At 38.4% G+C, this 15130-nt stretch overlaps 1 protein-coding gene across 6 annotated transcripts; it reads left to right on the top strand.

Moving 5' to 3' along the window:
* The first annotated feature begins 731 nt into the window (after positions 1-731).
* Positions 732-14763, top strand: ZNF684 (zinc finger protein 684). Of its 6 annotated transcripts, XM_023727170.1 has the most exons (5): positions 732-1626; positions 6132-6169; positions 9556-9682; positions 11732-11827; positions 12966-14763. In XM_023727170.1, the coding sequence occupies exons 2-5, from the start codon at positions 6155-6157 to the stop codon at positions 13868-13870; spliced, it is 1143 nt and encodes a 380-aa protein (XP_023582938.1). In that variant the 5' UTR covers positions 732-1626; positions 6132-6154; the 3' UTR covers positions 13871-14763. The 6 variants fall into 6 exon arrangements, with proteins under 6 accessions (XP_023582938.1, XP_023582939.1, XP_023582943.1 ...); XM_023727171.1 differs by lacking the exon at positions 6132-6169; XM_023727175.1 differs by lacking the exon at positions 9556-9682 and having other exon boundaries at positions 741-1626.
* The last annotated feature ends 367 nt before the right edge of the window (positions 14764-15130 follow it).

Raw genomic sequence — 15130 nt, 5'->3', positions numbered from 1 at the left:
AATACAGTATTTCATATATTTTCTCTCCTCAAATCTCCAATACCTTCTCCCTATCTTCACTTTCAGCTTCCTATTTCACTGAGAAAATAGAAGCACTCAGAAGATGTTCTCATTCTCCCACTACCAAATCTGTCCACCTGTCTACATCTAAACCTATATACTCTGCCTCCCCTTCTATTCCAGTGGATAAATTGTCCATGCTCCTACTTTGTTTTTGTTTTTCATTATCTAATTTTATTATTCATTTATACTGCAAAAGCTATTTAAACACGGCAGGCTACTTTAATTCTTTATAAAAGGATATTGTTTTGCTTACAATTGTTAGCCCAAAAATTTTAAAATATTTAACTATAACAAATACATTAATGTTTTCTAATATATTCCTTGGAATCTAGTACATTCTCAATCTGCTTTCCTCTCTGTCTCTCTGATACATTGCTATTGTGAGCGACTGCTATTGTTTATTTTCCTGCTGATCAATTTGAAGTTTAACAGTCTCTCTATTCCAAGGGTCACATCCTTTAAGATCATCCATTGTGATCAAGCTAGGCACATTAGGCATAGTCCCACTTTGAACTGATCCCTCCAGTTAAGTACTGGGTTCCATCCATCCCTTCTCTCCTCAAGGACTTTGTTCTTGAAACTATCCTGTCTTTCCTGTATTATCAAAATTTCCCTCTCTACTAGATCATTTTAATTAGTATACAAACATGCTGTAATTTCTTCCACCTTTAAATTAAAAAAAAAAAATTGACACAAAATCCATTTCCAACTACAGCCTTATTTTTCTGTTCATCTTAAAAGCAAAATTTCTTAAAAGTGTGTCTCTTTGCTGTCTTCCACTTCTCCCATTCTTTCCTCCCACTCTTATCAAATAACCAGACTCATCAAACTTCCACTATACCCAAACCGCATGAGTCAACATCACCAGTGACTACCACACTGCTCAACTGAATGGTCAATTCTTAGCTCTCATCTTACTTGGTGCATCAGCAACATTTGACACAGTGATCACTCTGTCCTCCTCGAAACATTTGCTTTTCTTGGTTTTGCAGATCCAAACTCGCCTATTTTTTTTTTCTACCTCACGGATCATTCTTTCTTAGTCTTCGTGGTTGGGTCCTCTTCATCTCCCCCCAGCTAAGCTAGTGCATTGCTAGAAGAAACTACTGGGTAAGGGTAAAATACTCTTTTAGCATACAGCTGGTTTCGATTTTCTAGTATTTATAAATTCTGATTATCTATCTTTTTAAAAGAAAAGTTATATAGACATTTCCCTTTTAATAAGCAGCGGGGCTCTCAGAACAGCGCCAGAGATACTAAACTAGGAATCTCCCTAAAAGAGGGAGGAGCATCTGACGCCTTCCGGAAACGACCTCCACAGGTCTTATGGGAAATGTAGTCTCTCGATAGATGGCCTACATTCGGGAGAAGCCTGGAGCTCTGGGTGAGCAGTTACTTCCGCACACGCGCAGTAGTGCGGTATCCGGTATTCTACAATCTTAAAACCGGCGATTTGCGAAGTGAGAGTGGAGGTATCTTCCTAGTCTCTGCACTGGAAGACGCTGTTACCTGATCCCGGCCTTAAAGCCAGAACTGGGTGTTTGGCGGCGAACAGGGTGGCAGGTATGACTTTGCGGGACTTGGGAGACGAAAGGGAAGGACGAGGGGAAAGGCGGAGACCAGTTTGTGGATTTAACGAGCCAAAGATAAAACTTCACACACTCACATGTGGTGACTTCGTGATTTGGTGTGAGGCTGTTCGAATCTGGAATACTTAAGAGAAAGCACGAGCAGGGCTCCGACTGGTACTGGGCGAGTACCCGTAGCCCGGGTGGGGCTGGAGCCGGATCTGTTTTCATTCCTGCCCTTGTATGTAAAGGTCACTGTGTAGGAGTCTAGTTTGTGCATCAAACTGTACCTTTCCAGGTTCCAAGAGCACCATTGGCTCTACCGGAGTCTGCGACAGGAAATTTTAAGCCATTTCAAGGGAGCCGGGAAGAAAGCATGAGAGAAACTGCTATGCACTCTTCATAGGGTGCTCTCAAAGCAGTCATCTGAAGTAAATGTTATCACCATTTTTCATATGAATTAAGTGAAACTGAGAGAGATGAAGTTACTTGTCTAGACTCATACAACTTGCCTAGTAAGTGGAAGAGCTGAGATTCAAACCCAGATGAACTTTTGTCTAAATTTCATTCTTTTTTTTTTTTCATTGTGCTTTAGGTGAAAGTTTCCAACTCAGGTTAATTTCTCATACAAAAATTTATACACATATTGTTTTGTGACATTAGTTGCAATCCCTACAGTGTGACAGCGCACTTCCCCTTTCCACTCCGGGTTCTCTGTGTCCATTCAACCAGTTCCTCTCCTTCCTGCCTTCTCATCCTGCCTCCGGACAGGAGCCGCCCATTTGGTCTCGTATATCTGATTGAGCTGCGAAGCTCACTCCTCACGTGTATTATTTTTTGTTTTATAGTCCTGTCTAATATTTGAAGAGTGGGCTTTGGGAATGGTTTCAGTTCTGGGTTAACAGAGCGTTCAGGGGCTATAGTTTCGGGGGTTCCTCCAGTCTCTGTCAGACCATTAAGTCTGGTTTTTTTTACATGAATTTGAGTTCTGCTCCACACTTTTCTCTCGCTCAGTCTGGGACTCTCTGCTGTGTTCCCTGTCAGGGTGGTCATTGGTGATAGCCTGGCACCATATTAGTTCTTTCTGATCTCAGGCTGGTGGAGTCTCTGGTTTATGTGGTCCTTTAGTCTCTTGGGCTAATATTTTCCTGTGTCTGTGGTTTTCTTCGTTCTCCTTTGCTCCAAGTGGGATGGGACAAATTGATGCATCGTAGATGGCCACTCGCAGGCTTTTAAGACCCCAGATGCCACTCACCAACCAAAGTGGGATGCAGAACATTTTCTTAATAAACTTTGTTATGCCCGTTGATCCAGATGTCCCCTGAAACTATGGTCTCCAGGCCCTAGCCCCAGCTACTCTGTCCTTCGGAGTGTTTGGATGTGTCCAGGAAACTTCTTAGCTTTTGCTTTGGTCCAGTTGTGCTGACTTCTCCTGTATTGTGTGTTGTCCTTCCCTTCACCAAAGTTGATCCTTGTCTACTATCTAATTAGTGAATTCCCTTTCCCCTCCCTCCCCACCCTCGTAACCATCAAAGAATGCTTTTTTCTGTGTTTAAACTTTTTCTTGAGTTCTTATTATAGTGGTCTTGTACAATATTTGTCCTTTTGTGAATGACTAATTTCACTCAGCATAATGCCCTCCAGATTCATCCATGTTGTGAGATGTTTCACAGATTCATCATTGTTCTTTATCGTTGCATAGTATTCCATTGTGCGTGTACCAAAATTTATCTATTCGTTTGTTGATGGGGACTTAGGTTGTTCCCATCTTTTTGCTATTGTGAACCATGCTGCAGTGAACGTGAGTGTGCATATGTCTATCTGTGTGACGTCTCTTATTTCTCTAGGATATATTCCTAGGAGTGGGATTGCTGGGTCATATGGTACTCCTATTTCTAGCTTTTTAAGGAAGTGCCAAATCATTTTCCAAAGTGGTTATACCATTTTACAGTCTCACCAGCAGTTCATAAGTGTTTCAGTCTCTCCACAACCTCTCCAACATTTATTATTTTGTGTTTTTTGGATTAGTACCAGCCTTGTTGGGGTGAGATGTTATCTCATTGTATTTTTGATTTGCATTTCTCTAATGGCTAATGATTGTGAGCATTTCCTCGTGTCTTTTAGCTGCCTGAATGTCTTCTTTGTTGAAGTGTCTATTCATATCCTTTGTCCATTTTTTAATCGAGTTATTTGTCTTTTTGTTGTGAGGTGTTGCAGTATCTTGTAGATTTTAGAGATTAGACCCTGAGTGGATATGTCATAGCCAAAAATTTTTTCCCAGCCTGTAGGTTTTAGTACTCTTTTGGTGACGTCTTTTTATGAGCATAAATATTTGATTTTTAGGAGCTCCCAGTTACCTAGTTTCACTTCTAGTGTTTGTGCATTGTTAGTTATGGTTTGTATACTATTTATGCCATGTATTAGGGTTCCTAGCGTTGTCCCTATTTTTTCTTCCATGATCTTTATCATTTTAGATTTTATATTTAGGTCTTTGATCCATTTTGAGTTAGTTCTTGTGCATGGTGTGAGGTATGGGTCCTGTTTCATTTTTTTGCTGATGGATATCCAGTTATGCCAGCACCATTTGTTAAAGAGACGGTCTTTTCCCCATTTAACGAATTTTGGGCCTTTATTAACTATCAGCTTCTCACAGGTGGATGGATTTACTTCTGGTTTTTCAGTTCTGTTCCATGGGTCTATGTATCTGTTGTTCTACCAGTACCAGGCTGTTTTGATTACTATGGCGGTATAATTGTTTCTAAAATCAGGTAGTGTGAGGCCTCCCACTTTGTTCTTCTTCATTAATGCTTTACTTTTCTTGGGCCTCTTCCTTTTCCATATGAAGTTGGTGATTTGTTTCTCCATCTCGTTAAAAAAATGTTGTTGGTATTTGGATCGGGATTGCATTGTATCTGTAGATTGGTTTGGGTAGAACTGGCATTTTCACAGTGTTGAGTCTTCCTATCCATGAGCATGGTATATTTTTCTACTTAGTTCTCTTTTGGTTTCTTGCAGTAGTGTTTTGTAGTTTTCTTTGTATGGGTCTTTTATGTCCCTGGTTAGATTTATTCCTAAGTACTTTATCTTCTTGGGGGCTATTGTAAATGGTATTAATTTGGTGATTTCCTTTTCAAAGTTCTCTTTGTTGGTGTAGATGAATCCAGTTGATTTTTGTACGTTTTATCTTGTGTCCTGATACTTTCCTGAAATCTTCTATTAGTTCCAGTAGTTTTCTTGTGGATTCTTTGGGGTTTTCTGTGTGTAAGATCATATAATCTGCCAATAGGGATACTTTTACTTCTTCCTTACCAACGTGGATGCCCTTTCTTTCTTTTTCTTGCTTTGTTGCTCTGGCTAGGACCTCCAACATAATGTTGAATGAGAGTGGTGATAAAGGGCATACTTGTCTGGTTCCCATTCTCAAGGGGAATGCTTTTAGACTCTTTCCGTTTAGAATGATGTTGGCTGTTGGCTTTGTATAAATGCTGTTTATTATGTTGAGGAATTTCCCTTCTGTTCCTATTTTGCTGAGAGTTTTTATCAGGAATGGGTGTTGATAAATTTCATTCTTTCTTACAACATTACACCCTTCCTAAAACAACAAGTTGGGTTTATTCTCCTTTTGAAATATTTGAGCAATGAATGCCAAGTAAATTTCAATTTGTGGTCATTTTTTTCAGGGTCTCTTGGTGTATTTGCATATATTGCAGTGAAAATGGAACTGAAACTGGGAGCCCCTCTTGCACATTTTAACCTTTCTAGGGCCTCAGTAGTGCTGGTTAGGGCTTCAAAAAGCTCAAATTGGGCTTGTAGGAGATGGTGAGCTCCCAGAAAGAGGGAATCAGATTAACTGTTCCTGGGCCCTTGGATCCAGTGTTCCCAGGAAAGCCTATTCTAATTTGAGATCTGTCCTAATTTGAGATCTCTTGTTGTTAAGAGTTCAGCTGCTAATCAAAAGATTGGCAGTTCGAATCCATTCACTGTTCCTTGGAAGCCCTGTGGGGCAGTTCTACTCTGTCCTATAGGGTCCCTATGAGTTGGAATCAACTGGATGGCAAGGGTTTGTTTTTGTTTTTGTTCTTTATCCCAGTTTCAGTGCAGAGTCCAGAGAATTACAGGAAGGAATAACTTCTAGAACTACTGAGTACCAGAGGCCAGGCTTTTTGTTAGTCTTTTAATACATTCATTATTATTTCCTTAGGATAAATTTCTGAGAGAGAAAGAAAATCACTGGTTCAAAAGTTAACAGCTAGCTGTTAGATCAGTAGGACAGAAATGCACAGCATCCTTGTCTAAGTTCCATATATTCATAATGGAATCATGGTAGATATTGGTGCTTATAGAATAGGGACTTTTCTGACTTACTGAAAGGTCATTCTCCCACTAGGTGGCATTTTCTGAGGCTGCAATGTGGGTACTTCTGGTCTGGTAGAGCAGGGTTCTACATCAGTCCTGGCTTCTCATGTCTCTGTATTCTCCTCCCCATTTCTGTTTTCATAGATCTCTGTCCAAGAGTACAGAAAATGATCAACTTCCAGGTAAGGCAGTCATCTCTTCATTTAGTCACTGAAATCTCCCTAAATTCCATGTGATAAAAAGGAAATGTATAATTAGGGAAACTGTAGATTGACAAGAATATTGGGTCCAACAGGAAATTTTTTAACTTGATAAGTTGATATCAGGTCATAGGGTCTGCACATAGTTGGATAAATTTGAGCTGCAACTGTGTACTCAATCTTCCTGTTGTTGTTAGGTGCCGTTGAGTCGGTTCTGACTCATAGCAACCCTGTGTACAACAGAATGAAACACTGCCCAGTCCTGCACCATCCTCACAATCGTTGGTATGCTTGAGCCCATTGTTGCAGCCACTGTGTCAGTCCATCTTGTTGAGGATCTTTCTCTTTTTCAACAACCGTCTACTTTACCAAGCATGATGTCCTTCTCCAAGGACTGATCCTTCCTGGTAACACGTCCAACGTATATGAGATGTAGTCTCGCCATCCTTGCTTCTAAGGAGGATTCTGGCAATCATATAAAATGGATACCCAACCAATTAAACTGTTGGCATTGTACATGAGGTAAAGCAAAATAATTCCTCTGAAGAAAATATCTTTTAATGGCTTTTTATACAGGTAATGTTGGAAACAACATTCACAGCAATAACCCTGTGATTAAACATATCAGATTTCCTATGACTTTCTTAGAGTAAGCAGAGAGCATAGTGCCAAGTAGCACTAAATAAACACAATTTGTTCAAGTCCAGCTACGTAGCCTTTTTAATGTCTACCCGGATCCGTAAGTAAATCTTACAACTTTTCCAAAATTGCCAGCTATTCTTGAGCATTTTCTCTTTTATGTGAATTTTAAAAGCAGCTTGTCAAGGTCCATAAACCAGCTTACTAGGTATTTTTATTATGATTGCATTAAACTTAAGATTAATTTGGGGAGAATTCGTAACTTTTCAGTAACTCAGTGGAGTCCTCTCCATTTGGTTAGTTTTTCTTATAAACGCCTCTGCAGTTTTATAGGTTTATAAAATGTAATTCTTGTACATTCTTCTTATGTTTATTCCTGTATATGGTTTAAGTTGTTACTGAGAATGGGATGGCTCTTTTATCTTCATTATATTTTCAAATTGGCTATTGTCGTTTATAGGAAAGTATGGATTTATCTATGTTGACCTGCTATCCAGCCAGCTTACAGGACTCTTATTAGGTCCAGGAGTTTTTAGTTGATTCTTAGATTTTTCCAGTTAGACATCATGTATTCTCAAATGGAGTTTTGTACCTTCCTGTCCAATATTTACAGCTCCCTCTTCCCTTCTTTTTTCCTGTCTTATTGCAGTGTCTAGGACTTCCAGTAACTACAATTTTGAATGATAATTGACAGCTAAAAATTTTTTTTTGGTACCAGTTTTAATGGGAATACTTGCAATATTTCATTGGTTCCTCTCGTATTCTGGTAGATTTTTTAAAATTCAAATTAAGGATTTTTTTAGCTTTTGAAGATTTTTTTTCATAAATTGGGAATTTTTTTCTCATATCTTTTTATTTACAAAAACAAGAGGCCAGCCCATAGGTTGTAATTTGCTGATCCCTGCTCTATATGGTCTTAACTATCTCTTTTGTGGTAAACATGTAGGAAAATCACTTTAATTTCAGTGCTTTAATTGTTTACCCATTAAATATGATCTGGTTTTGTGGTTGAGAGGATATATTTTATCATGTAAAAAAAAATCCACGTGTTTGTTTTATTATGTTTATGTGGTGTCTGGTATGTAAATCTTTCATAGCCCCCATAACATCTTATTGCACTTATGTTTGCTTTGTAGAGTCTGATTGTAAGATCTCTGAGAGCAGTAATAATTTTATTCCTTTATGTATCACTAGTACAGTGTCTAGTAGGTCCTTATTAAATATTTTGAGTGAATGAATGAAGAGTATATAGGCAATATTTTTAATGACTTTATTAAAATGTAATTTGCACCACAAAATTCACCCATTTAAAGTGGACATCAGTGGTTTTCAGTATATTCAGAGTTGTGCAGTCATTACCACTATCTAATTTCAGAATATTTTCATCACCCCAAAAACAAACCCCATACCCATTAGCAGTCATTCCCCATTCTCCCCTTCCCCTAGTCCCAATCTACTTTCTGTTTCTGTGGATTTGCCTATTCTTGACGTTTCACACAAATGGAATCATACAATATGTGGTCTTTTGTGACTAGCTTGTTTCACCCACCACAGTATTGTCAAGTTTCAACCATGTTGTAGCATGTATCAGTACTTCATTTCTTTTTATTGCCTAATAATATTCCACTGTATGGATATACCACGTTTTGTTTATCCATTGCTTGGTTGAAGGACACCCAGGTAGTTTCTACTTTTTGCTATGAATAATTGTGCTATGAACATTTATGTACAGGTTTTTTTGTGGATTGTGTTTTTAATTCCCTTGGGTATATATCTAGGAGTAAAATTGCTGGGTCATATGGTAACTCTATGTTTAACATTTTGAGGAACTGCCAAACTGTTTTCCAAAGTGGCTGTACCATTTCATAATCCCACCAGCAATGTAGAAGTGTTCCAATTTCTCCATGTTTGTCAGCACTTGTTCTTATCTCTTTAATTTTAGCTCTCATAGTGGGTGTAAAATGGTATCTCATTGTGGTTTTGATTGGCATTTCCCTAATGACTAATGATGTTGAGCATCTTTTCATGTGCATCTTGGACATCTCTTTGGAGAAATGTCTAATCAAATCCTTGACCCATTTTTTAATTGGGTTATTTGCCTTTTTATTGTTGAGTTGTAAGTGTTCTTTATATATTCTAGATACAAGTCTCTTATCAGACATGTGATTTGCAAATATTCTCTCCCATTCTGTGGCTCATCTTTTCATTTTCTTGATGGTGTCCTTTGAAGAACAAAAGTTTAACTTTTTAAAGTCCAATTTTTTTAAGTTTAACTTCTGAAGTCCAGTTTGTCTTTTTTTTGTCTTTTGTCACTTATGCTTTTTCTGTGATATTTAAGAAACCACTGCCTACTCCAAGGTCGCAAAGATTTATTCTTATGTTTTCTTCTAAGGGTTTTAAAGTTTTAGCTCTTACATTTATTCTGGTCCATTTTTTGTTAATTTTTGTATGTGATGTGAGGTAGGGATTTAACTTCATTCTTTTGCATCTGAATATACACTAGTTCCAGCACCATTTGTTGAGAAGACTATTCTTTCTCCCATTGAATTGTCCTGGCAATGATTGGATATTTTTAATATGATCTTTGTTTCTATCACAAAGTATATTTCTGAGTCAAGTGTATAGTAATAATCATATACAACTTTCTGAAAACTCGATAGTGAACATGATTATCTTGCCAGCCCCCTAACAATGCACACTTTAGTTTTAAGATGAATGTGCTGTTACAGGGATCGATGACATTCCAGGATGTGGCCGTGGACTTCACCCCAGAGGAGTGGCAGCTGCTTGATTGTGCTCAGAGGAACTTGTATTGGGATGTGATGTTGGAAAACTTTAGAAACCTCATCTCCGTGGGTAAAGCAATGGATAATTTTTCACTGTAACTCAGAGTTCACTACTAGTGCCTTTCCTTTAAGACTTCTGAAAGTTGTGAGCATTCTGAAACAGCATTAATAAGTTTGGCCCTAGCCAAAAAAAGAAAAGCCTGTTTTCTATAGCTGATGGAGAATTCCCTCCATTGTTGTGGAGCATAGTGTTCTAGCTAAAATAAAAATAGTGGCTAGATTCATATATGAAGAGCAAAATAAAAATTTTCCTTTGCCCTCTCATTTGACCATGTTCAGCCTTACATATAGGTGGAATAGGTGCGACATGAGTGGTTTGATCTGTAGTTGAAATAACAGCCACCATGTACCGGGCACCTACCATATGCTGGGTGCTATATTGTCATATCCCACCAGACCAGCACAGGAATGGCTCCGAGGGGCACAAGTTGGATTCCGAAAAAAGAGGCAGAGAAAGCCAGATTGATCGGATGTAGCTTTATTAGGGAACTTAAGCAACAGACAAAGGTTGATGCCAAGATTCTCAGGATGGACAGCTGAAGCTCTGAGAGTCACCCAGATAGAGGTCCATGCAGGGCAGTGCAGGATGTGAATTTATATGCTTAGTGCTTATATGCAAGAACCAGGAAAAAAACATGTCTAATCTATGATGGATGAGGTTGTTTTTATACTAGCTAATGGGTTCCAATTGTCATTACCATGGAGTCATGTGTTTGGTGTGTTTTTTTCCTGGCTCAGGTCACCACCCAGTTAGGTACTCTGGTTCTCTCCTAGAGTCCTGTGCAGGCAGGATCCATCTTGTACTGTTCATGGCCCTCACATATATGTATTCTTTGTATATGTTAACTCATTTAATCCAGAAATAGACGTTATTTTTTGCATCTTATAGGTGAGAAGACTAAGGCTCAGAAAGTAAATTTGCTCAAGGTCACACACATTAGTAAGTGAAAGACCCAGAATTCAAATCTAGAGCTTTGTGGTACCAAAGTCTATATTCTTTTTATTCATCTACAAGTCCAGAGAGAAAAGAAGCACAAGATGAGCTAGCTTAAAGCAGAACAAAATCAGATACATAGAATGAAGGTTGTTAATAGTTGAGTCTGTGCTAGAGCTCCTTCTTCTCTGAAGGTAACCTGGTGCACAGTTGCACAGTATAGGGGCAAGTATGACTGTTTAAAAGATCTGCTCTAGGATCCTGACTGTTCAGATTAGTGACCTAGACCATCTTCATTTAAGTTCCTTTGACACTGCCAAGGGATCCCCAGACCCTTGTAGGCAGTTCTGACTAGGTGGATCTGGCCTGGTTTCTAAGAGTTGGTCTCATATTTGGTATGAGGGGGTGAACAATAGAGTTAAACAACTAGAGCTTCTTAATGACTCTAGAAGGAAGTGAAGATGGGATGTATGGAATGGGGAGGAGCAGGAGTGGTGAGCCCTAGCTGTTTCAAAGGATTCTTCCAGAGCCTTACAGGAACATTCAGAACTATGATTCACTCACATCCACCAATCCTAACTATGGAACAAGAGAACTTCCCACCTAGGGTGGAAATAAAGGATATTTTGTCAGAGGCCTAACTGGGGCAGGGGGCGAGCAGGTAGGGCACCATGCCCTGGGCGCCACTTGAGGCAGGGCACCAATGAGCTGTTTTCTGTTGGCCATCACAGTTTTCCCATTGCCATTGAATGAGAGATCATTCAGCAATTTAACACTAATTGCCCTAGGTGCTATTTTCTGTCATTAGCCCCTGTTTTGTAAATTGTCAAGAGAAGGACTTGGGCCCGAGTTGAGAAAAGGTGGGAAAAACACAAGGCTTCAATCATTAAAAAAAAAGTTCAGTCCTGAATTTCAGTGGTCAAGTATTCATAATTTCCTTGGGGATCAGAGAGCATGTTTATGCTTCTCCCTCCCAACTGGAGGAGAAAGGTCTTTTCTGTTCCAAAGCCCATCTGTCATCCTTTAAAGGCCCTGAGACTCAAGGAGGCACACTTGAGTTGTGAGGAAGTTGTTTGTCTCTAGCACTTTGTCCCTACTTCTGTCTGTGTTGTTTGCCATGAACAGGGTGTCCAGTTGCCAATCCAAAAGTGATCTTCAAGTTGGAGCAAGGACAAGAGCCATGGATGGTGGAGGGAGAGGACCCATGTTGGAGCTATCCAGGTGAGTGACAGAAAACCAAGTAGATGGGAGCCTTTGGAAATGAGATTGCCATTGATCAGTGAGGGACAGACACCTTTGAAATACTTCCTCATACTCAGAACAACTCTATAAAAGAAATGTGTGCTAATGACTATAGCGCACCACTCAGCCCAGCTCCACAGAGAAGAAAAAGGCATGGGGCAAGAGGCCAGCAGTGTCCTACCAATACTCCACATGAAAAAAACCTCAGGAGTGGGGAATTATAACCACCACCACCACCACCCCTGCCAACCTTTTTTAAATGGAGCAATGGATTTGGGATTTATAGAGTTCTGAGAATAGGAGTGAAAGAATATGACTTCAGGAGCAAAGCAGCTTTCTGGGGACTAGTTTGTTAGTTAGATTAAAAGAGGATGTAAAAACAGTACTTGTCAAAGCACTTTCATGTACAGAAACTCAGCCAGAATAAAATGATAGTAAGCAGGCGGAATCTGTGCCTTGGCTAAGAATGACTTTTCCTTGAATACCTGCTGGACATTTGTGCTCTTGGACTTACAAGTATGTGAAAGAAAGAATCCTAGCTGTAAATAGAATTGGAGCCCTGTCTACAGAGATGCCTCAGCTGTGGTTTGGATGGGGTGAGAGGGCTGGTGATATCGGAATTCTCCTAAAAGGAATTGATGTTGTGCAGGGTGACTAACAGGAAAAAGAGACATGAATGTGGGAGATAGGAATAATCTAGGAATTAGGTAGTGAAGACTCTGACTCTATCTGCCTCTTCCAAACCTAGTCTGTCCTCCAATACTTTCCCTTAACTTGTTTCATGTTCCTCTAGTTACCCTATCCCTTAACTAGATCTCCAAGATGGGTCCTCCTCATTCTGTTCGCTAACCCTGCACCCTTACTGAGCAACCTTTTGACTTCCTTTGTACCCTGCTTATGTACTTTGTGCCTATTTTACTGTCTTTCTGTAGGTCACAAGTTAAGCCATTTGTTCTCATTATTATCATTTGCACACATTTCCTCTTCGGCAGTTTTAGAAAGAAAAATAAAGGATTTGTTTCAGAATGGAATACTAAATTTAAAACCACAGAAGTTTCCTTCTATAACATGTTGGTGGAAAAATTAACTAGGAATGTTTTATTGTACTCCTTTTTAGAAGCTGACTGCCTACTTGTTGAGGAACCAGAGAAGCACCAGGAAAGCAAAGACAGTTTTTTGAAGTCAGTTTCATTCACATTCAGTGAAATTCTAACTATGGGAAGACTCCACCATTATAATATGAACACAAGTCTTAATCCTACAATACAAAAATCATATACGTGTAAATCATGTGGGAGGAGTTTGCAACCTAATTTAAACTTACTTAATTATAATAGCGGTTATACTAGAGAAAACTCTAATGAATGCAATGAATGTGGTAAAGCCTTTAAAAAGAAGTTTCATTTCATTAGACATGAAAAAAATCATGTAGGAATAAAAGCCTTTGAATGCAATGACTGTGGGAAAGCCTACAGGAGGAAGACACACCTTGAAACTCATCAGAAAATTCATAATGGAGAGAGACCCTTTGTGTGCAATGATTGTGGAAAAGCTTTTGTGCATAAATTTCAACTCGTGATCCACCAGAGACTTCACACTGGAGAGAAACCTTACGAATGCAGTGAGTGTGGGAAAACGTTCACCTGGAACTCCTCCTTTAATCAACATGTGAAATCTCATACACTAGAGAACTCATTTGAATGTAAGGAATGTGGGAAAACGTTCAGGTATAGTTCATCCCTTTATAAACATTCTAGATTTCATACAGGAGAGAAACCCTACCAATGTATTGTATGTGGCAAAGCCTTTGGCAACACATCAGTGCTTGTTACGCATCAAAGAATTCATACAGGAGAGAAACCCTATGGATGTATTGAATGTGGCAAAGCCTTCATCAAGAAGTCTCATCTCCTTAGACATCAGATAACTCACACAGGAGAGAAGCCCTATGAATGTAACAAATGTGGGAAAGCATTTTCCCAGAGGTCAAATCTTATTGTACATCAGAAAACTCATATATAATATTCACTTTATAAATATGAAAGTCTTAAATATAAGGTAAGTCTTATTAAATAACAGAGAATACATAGTGTGGAGAAATCAACAATGTGAATGAATTTGGGAGAGTAGGTTCCCATTTTTTTAAAAAAACTCATACTGCCAGCCATGTTCTGAAAGTAATACTAAAATTTTTCTAGAAAAGATCACAGAAAACATTGAACTGTAAATAACAAAGCTTAGAAAGGATAAACTAAATATAAGGAATCAATGAATAATCATATTTATCATCCCTGATTTTTATTTTTTTAATAAATTATATAATTATGCAAATGTGAGTATAAAACATGTCTTGTTGTTATAAAACATGTCTTACATGTTACTGAAAATTTCTGAAATATCACCTTCTCCAGTTCTAACAGTAACATGTATAATGAATCAACTGAACTAAATTAATCAGTAATTTCAATTAATAAATTGAATAATAATGAATTTCAATTAATCAGTTGGAAAAAGTGTAGTTTAATATGTACTATGAAGTTCAGTGATATTTTTATCCATTTACTGGCACTTTTAATGGGCATGGCAGTGTTAATAAATTTTAGTCTCCGCTTTCGTTATAGAAATGACTTACAAAACTTAGAAAGTTGTTTTCTTACGTATGTAAAACACCAAAACATTTAAAAAAAAGTAACAAGATAACTACTTGAGGAAAAGGAAGCACTTGTATTCTGTATTCAGTTCAGGAAAAGAAGTATTTAAATAAATATGTAAATAAAACATTTGCACTTCAAGTATTCCCATCCTTTTCCATTGGTGTGTCTTTGTAATAGATAAGCATAGCTCAAGTAGTATTTGTGGTGTCACCTGTACTTTGAGTTTAAGAAAGTAGGGTGCCATGATACTCTGCAACTTTTAGGGAGAGATATTTTGGGTTTTTTTCAGTTTTTGGTTTTGTTTGGTTGTTAAAAAAAAAAAAACTGATACAGGTTTAGCTCCTAGGAGTGCCTGGAATTATTTGACTCATGGTGACCCCATGTGTGTCAGAGTAGAATTGTGCTTTGTAGGGTTTTCAATTGCTGATTTTTCAGAAGTAGATTTCCAGGCCTTTCTTCCAAAGCACCTCTGTGTGGACTCAGCATTAACCGTTTGCACCACCCAGGGACTCACAGACATCATTAATCAAGATGTTTGAAAAGAGCAAGTTTTCCTGCTTAGCAACTTCACTTTGGATTGTGACATTTTTTAAGTTCTACACACCCTTTAAAAAGATGAATCAACCAT

The sequence above is a fragment of the Trichechus manatus genome, unplaced genomic scaffold (genome assembly GCF_000243295.1).
Source record: "Trichechus manatus latirostris isolate Lorelei unplaced genomic scaffold, TriManLat1.0 scaffold00015, whole genome shotgun sequence".
NCBI lineage: Eukaryota > Metazoa > Chordata > Mammalia > Sirenia > Trichechidae > Trichechus > Trichechus manatus.
Note: the sequence above shows the minus strand (reverse complement) of the source record. Positions and strands in the feature narration are given on the sequence as shown.

Coding starts and splice junctions, on each gene's coding strand:
- ZNF684 (XM_023727170.1), top strand. Junction 9,683..11,731: donor TAGAAACCTCATCTCCGTGG/GTAAAGCAATGG, acceptor TGCCATGAACAG/GGTGTCCAGTTGCCAATCCA. Junction 11,828..12,965: donor CCCATGTTGGAGCTATCCAG/GTGAGTGACAGA, acceptor ACTCCTTTTTAG/AAGCTGACTGCCTACTTGTT.